Source organism: Cuculus canorus, chromosome 27, assembly GCF_017976375.1.
Source record: "Cuculus canorus isolate bCucCan1 chromosome 27, bCucCan1.pri, whole genome shotgun sequence".
In the NCBI taxonomy this organism is placed as follows: domain Eukaryota; kingdom Metazoa; phylum Chordata; class Aves; order Cuculiformes; family Cuculidae; genus Cuculus; species Cuculus canorus.
The window spans coordinates 6,301,811-6,314,418 of record NC_071427.1 but is presented as its reverse complement, the minus strand read 5'-3'; the positions used below and the strand labels follow the sequence as shown (position 1 = coordinate 6,314,418).

General features: G+C 65.9%; 1 protein-coding gene across 4 annotated transcripts; it reads right to left on the bottom strand.

Moving 5' to 3' along the window:
• Nucleotides 1–466: 466 nt before the first annotated feature.
• Nucleotides 467–12,379, bottom strand: ANO8 (anoctamin 8). 4 transcript variants are annotated; one of them, XM_054050117.1, is made up of 18 exons: nucleotides 12,159–12,379; nucleotides 9,099–9,209; nucleotides 8,630–8,762; nucleotides 8,415–8,553; nucleotides 7,978–8,074; nucleotides 7,582–7,698; nucleotides 7,379–7,506; nucleotides 6,987–7,148; nucleotides 6,550–6,702; nucleotides 6,355–6,481; nucleotides 6,213–6,268; nucleotides 6,050–6,124; nucleotides 5,709–5,852; nucleotides 4,604–5,275; nucleotides 4,235–4,426; nucleotides 4,024–4,155; nucleotides 3,594–3,704; nucleotides 467–2,966 (listed from the first exon to the last, which is right to left on the bottom strand). In XM_054050117.1, the coding sequence occupies exons 1-18, from the start codon at nucleotides 12,238–12,240 to the stop codon at nucleotides 2,289–2,291; spliced, it is 3,309 nt and encodes a 1,102-aa protein (XP_053906092.1). In that variant the 5' UTR covers nucleotides 12,241–12,379; the 3' UTR covers nucleotides 467–2,288. The 4 variants fall into 4 exon arrangements, with proteins under 4 accessions (XP_053906092.1, XP_053906093.1, XP_053906089.1 ...); XM_054050118.1 differs by lacking the exon at nucleotides 12,159–12,379 and adding an exon at nucleotides 10,171–10,528; XM_054050114.1 differs by lacking the exon at nucleotides 12,159–12,379 and adding an exon at nucleotides 9,588–10,143.
• Between the last annotated feature and the right edge of the window lie 229 nt (nucleotides 12,380–12,608).

Below are 12,608 nucleotides of genomic sequence, written 5' to 3'. Positions count from 1 at the left end.
TGGGATAAAACAAACTCCCTATGAGACCAGCATGTGTCCGAGATGGGCAGAGCCGACCCGACCAGCCAAACCCAAGTAGAGAAATGAAATGGGATGGGGAAAGGAGAGCTCTGTGGCTGTGCCCCATCTTGGGGGGCCGTGCGTGGGGTGGGGTTCAGGTTCAGGGGTCCTGGTGCAACTTTGAGGCTGTTTCCTTTTGTCCTATCGCTTGTTAACTTGGGAGAAGAGACCAGCACTCCTCTTCTTCTCCTGCCATCGGCAGGAAGCATGGCTGTGGTAGTGCTGGTCTCGCTGGGTCTCCTGTTTCCCAGAAATCTCTCCCATATCTTTGCTCCTCGCACCCAGGAGCGGGAATGGGAGGGCAAGGTGGGATCAGGGGCCCCGTGTGCCCCAGGGAGAGGGCTCTGCTGTTGTCCAGGGGGAGCCAGCCCTGGCCCTGCCATCCCAGGGTAGCCGAGCTCAGGGCTGTCCCCAGCTGACACGGGGATCACAGAATGGTTTAGGTTGGAAGGGATCTTGAAGTTCATCCAGTTCCACCCCTCTTCCCCTGGATCCGGTTGCTCCAAGCCCCATCCAACTTGGCCTTCAACACCTCCAGGGCTGGGGCAGCCATGATTTCTTGGGGCAACCCTGGGCCAGGGCCTCCCCACCCTCAGTAACCGTTTTCTTGCCCCTGCTGCAGCAGCCCTGGCGAGCATCCCCCTGCCCGTGTCGGACCACTGGCAGCACCTTGGCTCCTGTGCGGGTAAGCAGAGCAGCAGGTGAAGCCTTCACCCTCTCCTGCCCTTATTGCTGTATAAAATGGCTTGATTCAAAGACCAAAAAAACCAAATTACATGATATGTGGAAAGAGACGGGGGGGAAAAACACAACCTGACGTTTTCTACAGCCCAGGCCCTGGGGAGAGAGGGGTGCAAAGACCCCGCGTAAGCGCCCGGGCCTGGACCAGGCACAGTGATGGGGCGGCTGCCCGGGCCCCCCTCGGCTCCCCTTCTTCCGTTGGGAATGGTTGGTGGAGAGCAGAGCTGGTGCCAAGGGGCGGGAGGGAGCCGGCAGGGTCGGATAACCCCAGCCAGGTCACCCTTGGGTTGCCCCCACCCCACCCTGGCCCTTAAAGCGAAGCAGCACCGAGCAGAGCCCCCGGCAAGCGAGGAGCAGCCGCGTTGCAGCCCCCTCCCCGCGGAGCCGGAGCGAGGGGAGCGGCTGTTAAAGCACTACGACTAACCCAGCCATGGCAAAACCTTCGCCGTGGCAGAAGCGAAGCTGCTCCCACCCCCCACCCTGCCCTTACAGAGAGGCTCCTGTTTCCCTCCCCATTCCCAGTTCTTCTCCCGTGCTCCGGCGTGCCTTATTGCAAAATAATTCCGTGAAATAAGAAAGCGGAGAGGGGAAAGGACTGTCCCGGCTCACGTTGCAGTCACTGTGGCCGCTGCCTGCGTCCGGCTGGGCTCTGCCATCGCCGGTGCCAGATCTCACCTCCGCTGCCTCGAGCCCTCGAGTGAAGAATGGGAGAAAGAGTCACTGGCGTTGGGATTTGGTTTGGTTTTAGTGCAAGAGATGCTGCCCATGCATGGGAATCCAGGGGGCTGGCGCTGGCCGCTCACCCCCTTCCCTCCCGGCTCTCCAGGTTTTGGGCAGGAAAATGTCCTGGTGTTGGGAAGGGATCCACGCGGAGGCTGCCGGGAGCGGGAGGGAGCAGGGCACGGCTGGTGCCGCGGCACCCCGGGCAATGGCTGTACAGCAGCGGCTGTAGGCACGGGTGAATCGGGCTCCTCTCGCTGCCGCTCCTTCAAGCACTGTGGTCTCCACGATCAGAGATTTGGGTGCTCGGCCTGGCGAGCCGGTCCGGGTGGATCTGGCGGCGCCGAGCTCCCCTGTGTCTCCTCGGGCTGAACCGTGGCATCTCCCAGGGCCGACGCCTCGCGGAGGTGAGTACAGCGCCGGCGGCCGAGACCCTGTGCTCGCGGCACACGGCCGGACCAGGACATGTCCCACCCGTGATCCGTGGGGAGGCGCGGGAGGGAAAGCTGTCGGGACGCTCCATCTGAAGACTGGTGTCCGTGGTGCAGGACGCGGCCGGGTCCTCGCCGGGGCTGTGGCCGGGGTGGCAGCGGGTCCAGCGGAGGGGCTGAGGGGACGCGGCAGAGGGGGATGGTGCAGGGCAAGGGGTCAGCACTGCCCTCCCTGCAGCCGACGGCGAGGGGAGGCGAGAGGGTGACGATATCCGCGGCTGCCCGGAGAGGGGAGCGGGCAGCCCCGCATCGCTCCCACCGCCCCAAAATGTCTGCTTAGGGTTTATAGCCCCCGCTCTCCTCCTCGGCTCTGCTCTCCGGCTCCTCTCGGCTGCCCTCCTCGGGCACCCCGTTGAGATGGGACTTGCTGGGCACCGGCCGCTCGCCCGTGTCCGCCGAGGGGCCCGGACGGGGCTGTGGGGACGCGGTGGCCGCAGCGCCGTTGCCCCCGGCCCCTTCGGACTTGCCAAAGTTGAAGAGCTTGCCGGGATTGAACGGCTTGGTGGGCGACTGGACCTTCTCGGTCCCCGTGTCCCTCTTAGTCTCGGGCGATTTCAGGAACTTGAAGCTGAGGAAGCCGGGGAGTTTGTTCTCGCTGCCCGTGGGGGACTGGGGGGACCTGGCGGTGGCCGTGCCACCAGCTCCGCTTCCCCCGGAGAGGAACTTGCCCTGCAACGGGATGATCTGCTTCAGCTTCATCACGTTGTTGGTAGCCAGGAGGGAGCTGGGTCGCTTGGGTTTGTCAGAGCCGTGCGAGGAACCTCCGGAGCCCTTCCCTTTGCTCTGGCTCTTCTCCTGGGCCGGGTCCTGCCCGGCGGCCTCGGCCTTGGCCTCGTCGCGGCTGGACTCGCGCTCCTTGCGGGCCTGGTACTCGGCGTGCCGCTGGCGCTCCTCCTCCTCCCGCTTGCGCCGCTGCTGCTGCTGGAAGTGGTGCTGCGCCTGCCGCTCGTGCTTCTGTCAACGAGGAGCGTCAGCGCCAGGGACACCTCGGGGAGCCCACGGACCCCAGGGATCATAGAACGATGGAATGGGTTGGGTTGGAAGGGACCCCAAAGCCCATGCAGTCCCACCCCATGCCATGGGCAGGGACACCTCCCACTGGATCAGGGGCTCCAAACCCCATCCAACCTGGCCTGGAACCCCTCCAGGGATGGGGCAGCCACCACTGCTCTGGGCAACCTGGGCCAGGGCCTCCCCACCCTCAGTGTGAAGAATTTCTTCCTAATGTCTAATCTAAGTCTTCCCCCTTTCAATTTAAAGCCATTCCTCCTCATCCTCTCCCTGCACTCCCTGATCCAGAGCCCCTCCTCAGCTTTCCTGGAGCCCCTTCAGGCACTGGAAGCTGCTCTAAGGTCTCCCCGGAGCCCTCTCTTCTCCAGGCTGAACAACCCCAGCTCTCTCAGCCTGTCCTCATACGGGAGGTGCCCTTGGATCATCTTCATGGCCTCCTCTGAACCCATCCCAACAGTTCCATCTCCTTCTTGTGTTGGGGATTCCAGAACTGGACACAGGACCAAGAGCGACGGAGCCTCCTGGCTCTGTGCTCTGCCCCAAGGAGGCTCCCACCTCAGCGTTACCTACCTTGAAGGCCTCACGGCGCTGGTACTCCAGCTTGGCCATCTCCTCAGCCACCCAGGCAGGGATGTCGGGAATGGCCACTTGGATGACGTACTTCAGGAGCAGGGCAAAGTGCTGTGGAGGAAACAAACCTGAGCATGCCCTGGTCCCTTCGGCATGGTGACCTCCTCCCAAAACATACCCCACCAGGGATGGGGGAGCGGAGAGAACCCACAGCACCACCCAAGGGGACTCCAGACCCCGTTGAGTTGCTCGGCAGCACCCACCACCATCAGGGAGCTGCCTGGGGCTGAGACCCCTTCCGTGGAGGGGAAGGTCTGTGAGCCCCCCAAGGCTTTGTTGGAGCCAAGGTAACACCTTGTCACGCACCAGGAGACCCTATGATAGCAGACACTGTAGAGCGGGCAGGGGGTGCGAGCCCCAGGCACCGTACCTCCAGGACCACCACGGAGATGATGGCTCCCTCGGGGCTGAGCCAGGGGAAGAGGCGCTGGAGCTGCCCGCACTGAGCTATCAGGTAGCAGTTGACCACGATGGCCAGGACGCCCATGGCCTCCATCACCTTCTGCAAGAGCGATGGTGCCAGGGATGAGCCCGTGGCCAGCCAGGGCCACCAGCAGGCACCCCCACCGCCCCCCACCCACCTGCCACTGCCCGATGCTCTCGACACGCTGGCCGAAGGGACGCTGGAGCCCTGTGCACAGCTTGAAGGCGTCGCTCCGGATCTCGATGATGTTGTTCACCAGGGCGCACATGGCAGCGAGGGGGAAGGCGGAGGAGAAGAGCACCACGTAGCCAAACTGGATGAACATCTCCTGGTAGTCCTGGAAGGTGTCCTGGGGAGGAAGATGAGGAGGAAGAGCACATGGCACTTTGAGATAAGGTTTAGTAGGGACGGTTGTATTGGACTGGATAAGCTTAGAGGTCTTTTCCAACCTTAATGATTCTATGTTGTGATGTGGCCAGGGGGGACACCACCCCATCCGCCCCGTGTGCCCCTTGGGACCGCTCACCTCGTACTTCTTCATGCAGCTCTCCACCTCCGCCTGCGTCAGCTGCGTGGAGTAGTCCTCCTCCGGTGGGTCGATCCACGATGCCCGGTTGCGCTTCCGTCCTTCCTCCTCACCCTCCTCATCCTCCCGGCTCTCAGCCTCCCGTCTCCTCCTGCCAGCCCGCAGGACCACCGCCGGCTCTGCGGCCTTGATGGGGCTGCCAGGAGGACCTTCAGCCTCCTCCTCATCCTCACACAGCTCGAAGACGGACGCGGGGTCCATGCCCTTCTCCACCATGGTGGGGCTGCCTTCCTCGAGGAAGCTCTCCTCCTCGGGGCCGCTGGGCTCCCCGCCGCGCCGCTCCGCCTTCTCGATGAAGCTCACCTTCTTCAGCTTCAACCCGCAATCCAAGGCGCTCTCCTCCTCCGAGTCCGACTCGCGCCGCTCCTCCTCCTCCTCCTCTTCCTCCGGCACCCCGCAGCCCCCGTTCAGACACTTCTTCTCCCCCCGCGACCCCTCGGAGGGGGCTGGGGGCTGGCGGCGAGGGGCGAGCAGGCGGAGGATGGTGTGGGCGAGCTGGCGGAGGTTGTGGAGGTTGAGGTCTCCCCGGCGCAGGCGGCGATAAAGGTGGGGCTGTGACACCTCCCTGACGTTCTGCAGGAACTGGCGGGTGATGAGCAGCGTGGCCAACATCTGCGCGGGGACACGGAGCGCACGCTGTCACCAGGGGACTCTGCATCCCCGCATCCCCATCGCCTGCGCCCATGGGGTCCTTCCTCCTCCCAGTGGCCACGCGGGTGGAACGGGACACCCAAGCCTGGTGGTTCCCCCTCCTCGTTGTTGACAACTGATGGGATGGAACCTCAGTGGTGCTGGGACTGCAGGTGCCACTGCCGGCTGGAGCAGAGCTGGGGATGGGGACACCCACCTCAAGGTGTTCCAGGCCGGGTTGGATGGGGCTTGGAGCCCCGGATCCAGTGGGAGGTGTCCCTGCCCATGGCAGGGGGTGGGATTGGATGAGCTTTGAGGTCCCTACAACCCAAACCATTCCAGGATTTTGTTGTCTCCCTCCCCAGGGTCCCAAGATGGGGTGTAAGGGGATGCCCAGCCCCCCCCCAGCTCCTACTTTGGATACTCCCAGTTTCCAGCAAAAGCCCAGGAGGGTCTTAATGAAGATGAGGGAGAGGTGGAGGTGGAGGAGGATGAAGGGAAGGAGAGCCTCTTTGAGCTGACGCACGAGGCTTTGGGAGAGAGAGAAGATGAGCAGGAGCTGTGGAAGGGACAGAAGAACAGACAGACAGACAGACAGAGAGAGACCGTGAGCAGGAGCAGGGGATGCAGCAGCCAGGGGTGGCGGCGGGGGCTTGCGGGGACATCCCAGGAGGGGATGGTGGCAGGGCTGGGGTTGAGGACATCTGTCTGTCTGTCCGGGCAATGCCGGGGGGCTCCCCGGGCACGGCCCCTTACCTCCTTCAGCCGCTCCATGTCGTTGAGGTAGAAACCGATGTAGAAAAGACTCAGGTATGAATTTACAAACTGAAACTGCGGGAGAAGCAGAGGGGGGGGTGAGCACAGTGGCGGCTGCTGGGACCCCCTCGGTCCCCTCCAACCCCCCCCGGCCCCCTCTCACCAGGACCATTTTGATGATGAGGTGTTTCTCGTAGGCACTCTGCAGGCGGTAGTTCTCTGCAAAGCAGAGAAAAGGAGGGGTTCAGGGGGGGTCCTGGCACCCAGCTCTGCCAGCAGCACCCCTGGGTGCCACCCCCACGCACCCATGTCGTTCAGCCAGTAGGCGACCTTCTTGTAAACCTCGTCGCAGGCGCTGATGATGACGGCCAGGACGATTTTGGGGAGGAAACGGAGGATGCGGGGCAGCTCCTTGATGCTCAGCACAAACTCCTGCGGGGACAGGGATGGGGTCAGCGAGGCAGGAGCCGGCGGCCGCGCGCAGAGGGGCGAGGACCCACCTGGAGGTGGAAGCAGCCCAGCATGAGGAGGAAGACGATGGAGAGGCAGGTGAGGCAGATGGGGAGGCTGACCAGGCACTGGAAGAGCAGGCGCTTCCACGGCGGGTAATAAAACTCCTCCGCGCTGGTCACGGGGCTGATTCTCTTAATGCCCTGATGGGGGGGACACGATGGTGTGGGACCCTCCCTGCGGTGGGACCCGGCGCAGACCCTCGGGGTGCAGGGACAAACGGTGCCGTAGAACCGTAGAATGGGTTGGGTTGGAAGGGACCTCAAAGCCCATCCAGTTCCACCCCTGCCATGGGCAGGGACACCTCCCGCTGGATCGGGGGCTGATCACGAAGGTGCCTCCCCCAGGGCTGCGTGGCTCAGGGGGAGCCGGACTGAGCCCCAGGGACCCCAACAAGGCGTGGGAACCCCTTGTCCCCAGGGCTCACCCTGAACTGGGGCCGCGGCTCCTCGATGGATTCAGCTGGGGTGTCCAATGTCCCCCACTTGTAGGCGAACTCAGCCCCGCGGCGCTTCCACTCCTCGAGGAAGAGGGTGGACCAGACGACATTGAAGATGGCGAAGACCACGCAGCAGATGTCCTGGCTGGTCTGCGGGATGGATGGCACCGACTGCACCGTGGTTTGTCCCCTCCCAGCCCTGACACCACCCCTCCAGCCCTGGGGAGCTGCATGGTGCTGCTCTGACCCCACCACCACGGGTCTGGTTGCCTTCCAGCTCAGCAGAGATTACAGCATCAAAGGAAACACCTGGAGCAAGGAGGGATGGAACCCCCCAGCCTCCAAATGTGGGGATTGATCCCATTCCCCACCTCTCTCACCTGGTCACTCTCGGTGATGGTGTAGAGGATGGAGCCGAAGACAGCGGGGTAGACCATGGCCGAGGTGTAGAAGCCCAGCCAGGCGAAGTACATGGCGATTTTCACCCCGAAGTAGTCGCAGATCTCATCTAGGGGGGCCGAGAGGGGCGTGAGTGGGGCTGGGACCCCCAGACACCCCCTACCACCCCCCACCAGCACCTCACCGAGCGGCTGGACCTCGCAGACCGCCTGCACCCAGGACTTCATCAGCCGCTTGAGGATCCTCTGTTCGTGCAGCGGGAAGACCTGTTGGATGACACCGCGGGCCGCCAGCTCCGGGACTGCGCCGCGGGGCACAGGGTGAGGGACGGGCTGTGGGGACACTGCGAGCCCACCCTGGACCGCCACGGATGGTCCCGGCATGGAGAGCTTTGGGCAGGGACAGTGGGAAGGATGGGTTTGAGGTGACCACGGCACACCGGGGCTCTGTGCTCAACCCTGGTGCTGCCACCGTGCCGCCACCACCGCCAGCGCCGAGGACAGAGACACGCAGCGACCCTCGATGGGCGCGTGTGTGCGGGGCCGCGGCGGTGCAGGATGGGCAGAGGAGCGGTACTCACTGATGGGCTGCCCCTCGAGGAAATGGATGTTGTGCAGCGACTCCCCCTGCTTGGCGCGCAGGTTCTCCAGCCAGTACCTGATGATGTTTTGCCGTTCCTGCCGCACCACGGTGGAGTTGAGCGCCGGGCGATGGTCCCACTGCCCCTCTCCTGCCACACCTGTGTCCCCAGCCCCTGTCCTGTCCCCTCCCTGGACCTGTCTTGTCCCCAGCTTGGGGACAGCTGGCTCGGTCCCCAGATGGGCTCTGGGGGCTCCCCATTCCCCTTCTTCATGCAGGGAGGGGGAGAGGACCTGCCTTCCCTGCCCCACATCTCTGCATCCCCACATCCTTTCCCAGCATCCCTGTGTCACTGCATCCTTTCCCAGCATCCATGCATCCCTGGATCCCCGGATCCCCGGATCCCTGCCCCCCGTCCCTCATCCCTCCACATCCCACCTGAGAGGTGAAGAAGTAAAGCTCATTCTCGATGTTCTCGTAGATGTAATCCTCCTCGCAGGAGAAGCTCCGCATGCCTCCACCGAATTCGGCTTTCACCGGCTTTCGCAGCCCGATCTCATCGGCCCCACGCAGCAAACTGCCAGGAGAGGGGACACAGCTGGGGACACGGCTGGGGGACACGGCGGGGACCAGGGACGCGGCCGACACCCTACCTCTCGTAGGTGGCAGTGACGAAGAAGGCGTAGACGCGGGTGTGCTTGTGGTGGCGGACCTGGACGATGAGCTCGGGGATGCCGAGGCGGATGTGGTTGAGGAGCCAGAGCAGCGTGTGATCGTCGGTGGTGTCTGGATGGTGTCAGTCAGAGCAGTTGACGTCTCCCATGTCAGTCCCCATTCCTCTGTGAGCCCCATCCTGGTCCCCGTCCCTCTCCGCATCCCCCATCCTGGTCCCCATCCCTCTCCGCGTCCCCCATCCTGGTCCCCATCCCTCTCCGCGTCCCCCATCCTGGTCCCCATCCTTCTCCGCATCCCCCATCCCTCTCCGCATCCCTCTCCGCATCCCCCATCCTGCTCCCCATCCCTCTCCACGTCCCCCATGTGCCCCGTGGCTCCGTGCCACCATCCAGGCGCTCCACACCGGCACCGTCACGCCCTGCCCCGGGTACCCAGGCACTTCCCTACCTGGGAAGGTCATGAGCACATCGCAGTTCTCCGTGGGCACAGTCTTCATCCAGGCTTTGTGGGACATGATGTAGCGCCCAGCCTGGAGCAGCCGCTTCCCAAAGAGCTTATCTGCCGGAGGAAAGGATGGATGGATGGATGGATGGATGGATGGATGGATGGATGGATGACAGATGGATGGGATGAGCACCCGTGGGACCCCACAGGGCACTCCCCACCCCCGACACTGGGAACCAGACTATGAAGCACCGACACCTCAGCCTGCGATGGGCGCAGGGACCCCTGTCCCACCCCGGTGGGCCCCCAGCAGCGCCCATGGCAGCAGTCATGGCCCTGCTCGTGGTGACGCTGTCCCGGGCTCAGGTTTCTCCTCCGGCAGCTCAGGGTTCCCAAAAAGGCCCCGACAGCTGCTGGAGAGGAGCTGGCAGCGCGCCCCGGCCGCTGCGGGATGACCCGGGGTGCCCCGCTGCAGCCCCCGTCCCCGCTCACCTCTGCCCGCAGCCCCTCCGGCACGGCCGCGGCTCCCCGAGATGGGAAAATGCAGGAAAAATGGGGAGTGCAAAAAAGCAGCCGGTTTCCATGGAAACCCAGGGAGGCCCTGCGCCGCCGCAGCGAGGCAGGATGGGGATGGTCCCCAGGATCCTCTTGTCACCCCTCGGCGAGGGCGAGGACACAGCCTCTGCCCTGCTGCCGGGTACCCACGCCGTGGGGATGTGCCATCCCCGCGCCCGGCGTCCCCATCGCGCCCCGCAGGGGGGATGGGGGCCTGGAGCATCCCAAACGCTGCCTGGAGCTGGCAGGGAGGGCAGGATGAGGCCCCTTGTTGCTGCCAATAGGGGTGTCCGCCACAGGACCCTGTTTCTCCCTGCTCTACACCAGCAGCGCCCCGGCCACCTCTGTGCCTCAGTTTCCCTTCCTAAGCCCGGTTGGCAGAGCCAGGATGGGGCGTGGGGACCGATGCCCAGGGGATGTCACAGCCACTCCAACTGCCCCAGGGCTGGGACGGTCCCGGGGCTCCGGAAACGCTGCTCACACTGGACCTGCCAACCCCGAAAAACAGGAAACACCAAACCTGCTCCGGACGCTGCTCCTGGGGGTTGTACCCCACCTCTGCGCACCCCTGAACCCCCCGGTCTGGGGTCAGAGCAGAGCTCCCACCGCCAGCCGGGCTGAGACCTGACAAACTCATTGCCTGAGCTGGCTGCAGGAAGGAGCCACGGTGCGGGCTCTGAAAGGGCTCCCTGTGCTGGTGCCGTGGGCGAGAGCCGGGGACGGTGCCAGGCTGCCAAGCAGACACCCCAGAGCGGGGCCGATCCTGCACCCCCCGTGCCCCGGGCCCCGCGGCGCTGCTGCGCGGCGCTGGGCTGGGTGAGCTCACCCACCCTGAATTATTTATACCCACTGTGGAGCAGCGACACCCGGGCACAGCGGAGCCTGCACACGCGTGTGCAAAGTGGGGCAATGCCATGGGGTGCACGGGGCGGGCGCACACCCCAAGGCTCGGCGCTGGGCGCAGGAGGGGGTTTCCTGACTGAGGTTAAGGGAAAAGATGTGGGGGAGCGGAGGGGTCCCCAGGGCCAAGCGTGGGGCTGGGCATGAGGGGCCTGACGCTGCCGTCGCCCCGCTGCACCCATGGGTCCTTCCCGCCCCACTGCCACCCAGAGCAGCCCCCGGACCCCTCCCGGCACCTGGTGCCGTCACCAACCTGGCACATGGGGTCCGTGGGCAGGGATGGAGCTCCCAACATCCCAGCCCAGTGTCCCCCTGTCCCTGCTCCCCCAGGGATGGAGCCCCCAACATCCCAGCTCTGTGACCCCCCCATTCTTGCTCATCCCTGCTTCCCCAGGGATGGAGCCCCCCACCATCCCAGCCCTGTGTCCCTCCCTTCCCGCTCGTCCACGCTTCCCCAGGGATGGAGCCCCCAAGCATTGGAGCCCCCAAGCACCTGAGCCCCATGTCCTGCCATCCCCACCCCCAAAGGATGAAGCCCCCCAACATCCCATCCCTGCATCCGCCAGGGATGGAGCCCCCCAGCATCCCAGCCCCATGTCCCCCCGTCCCCGCTCCCCCCGGCACGCCAAAGCGGTGCCGCTCACCTTGGCTCTCCGGGATAAGGTCACGGGAGCTGCAGCGTGCCGGGGGGGGGGACACACACGCTGCTGCCCCACTACCGAGCAGAGCCCCCCACCGCCGGGAAGGGGCATTTGGGGGAGCAGCGATGCCGCCTGCCACGGGCGGCCTCCCCGGGGGGGCACAAAGTGGGTCACCCTCCCGCGGGCGGGAGTCCTGCTCGGCTGCACAGGGGGCAGCAGGCCCTGCTTGCCCTGGGGACCCCCCTACCGCCCCCCCCCTATCACCAGGGACCCCTCAACCTCCGGCCTCAGCTACAGGACCCCCAACAAAGCCCTCCCCCCCCCACGCACCTTGGACCCTTCACCTTCAGCCCCAGCTTGGAGACCCCCACCCCAGCCCCCCCATTTCCAGGGACCCCTCAACCTCCAGCCCCAGCTTAAAGACCCCCTGCTGCCCCCCTGCCCCCCATTGCCAGGGACCCCTCCCCTCCTGCTGCCGCTTGGGGACCCCCCTACACAGCCCCTGTCCTGCACACCCTGCCCCTCTCCTGGGGGGCACAGAGCTGGGCTGGGGGGGCAACCAAGACCTTCCTGGGGGGCTGCCTGGGCTGGGGGTGACACGGGGGGGTTGCGGGTGCGGTGCTGGGGGGATGCTGGTGCATCTGGGGACACAGCCCCGTGCGTGGCCCCCACCCCAGGGAGGGGCAGGACCGGGAGGGTCCCACCATGGGGGTGCAGGGATGGGACCCCCGGGGGGGGCAGGGGGCGGCTGTGGTGGGGAGCCCAGAGCAGGGTGGGGGGCTCAGATCCCCGCCGGCATCCTCGCCCCCCCCCCCCCGCCATCCCCGGGGCGCCGCATCCCGGCCCATCTCCGCCGTTATCCGCATCGAACCGCAGCGAAGGCCCCCCCCGAGCCCCTCCCGAGCCCCGCAGCCCCCCCGCGCCGGGCCCGGTCCCCCCGTACCCCCCGTGTCCCCCCCCCCCTTACCCAGGACGCCGGCCGGGGGCACCGGCTCCGTTCGCTCCCGGGACCGGTCCCCGTCTTGCGCTGCAACCGGCGGCTCGGGCATGGTGGGGGCCGGTGCATGGGGTGGGGGGGGCCCCGGTACCACCGGGAGGCGGAGGAGGAGGGACAAAGGCGGCGGAGCGGAGCGCGGCGCTCACGGCCCCTTTAATTGCGCGGCTCCCCCAGCGCGGCCACGCGTGTCCGGCCGCGCCCGGGGGGGGGCAGGGGGGGCGGGGGAGGGCACTGCCACCCCCCCGCTGTGGGGCACGGAGCATCCCGGCCGCCGGGCGGGGCCCCGGCATCCCCCGCCCCCCGCCCCGGGGCTGCCCTGCATCCCCCCATCACCCCCGACACCCCCTTAATCCCCCCCAATCCCGTCCCCCTCCGTGATGCCAACCCCCCCGGGGGTGCCCTGTATCCCCCCCAGTCTCG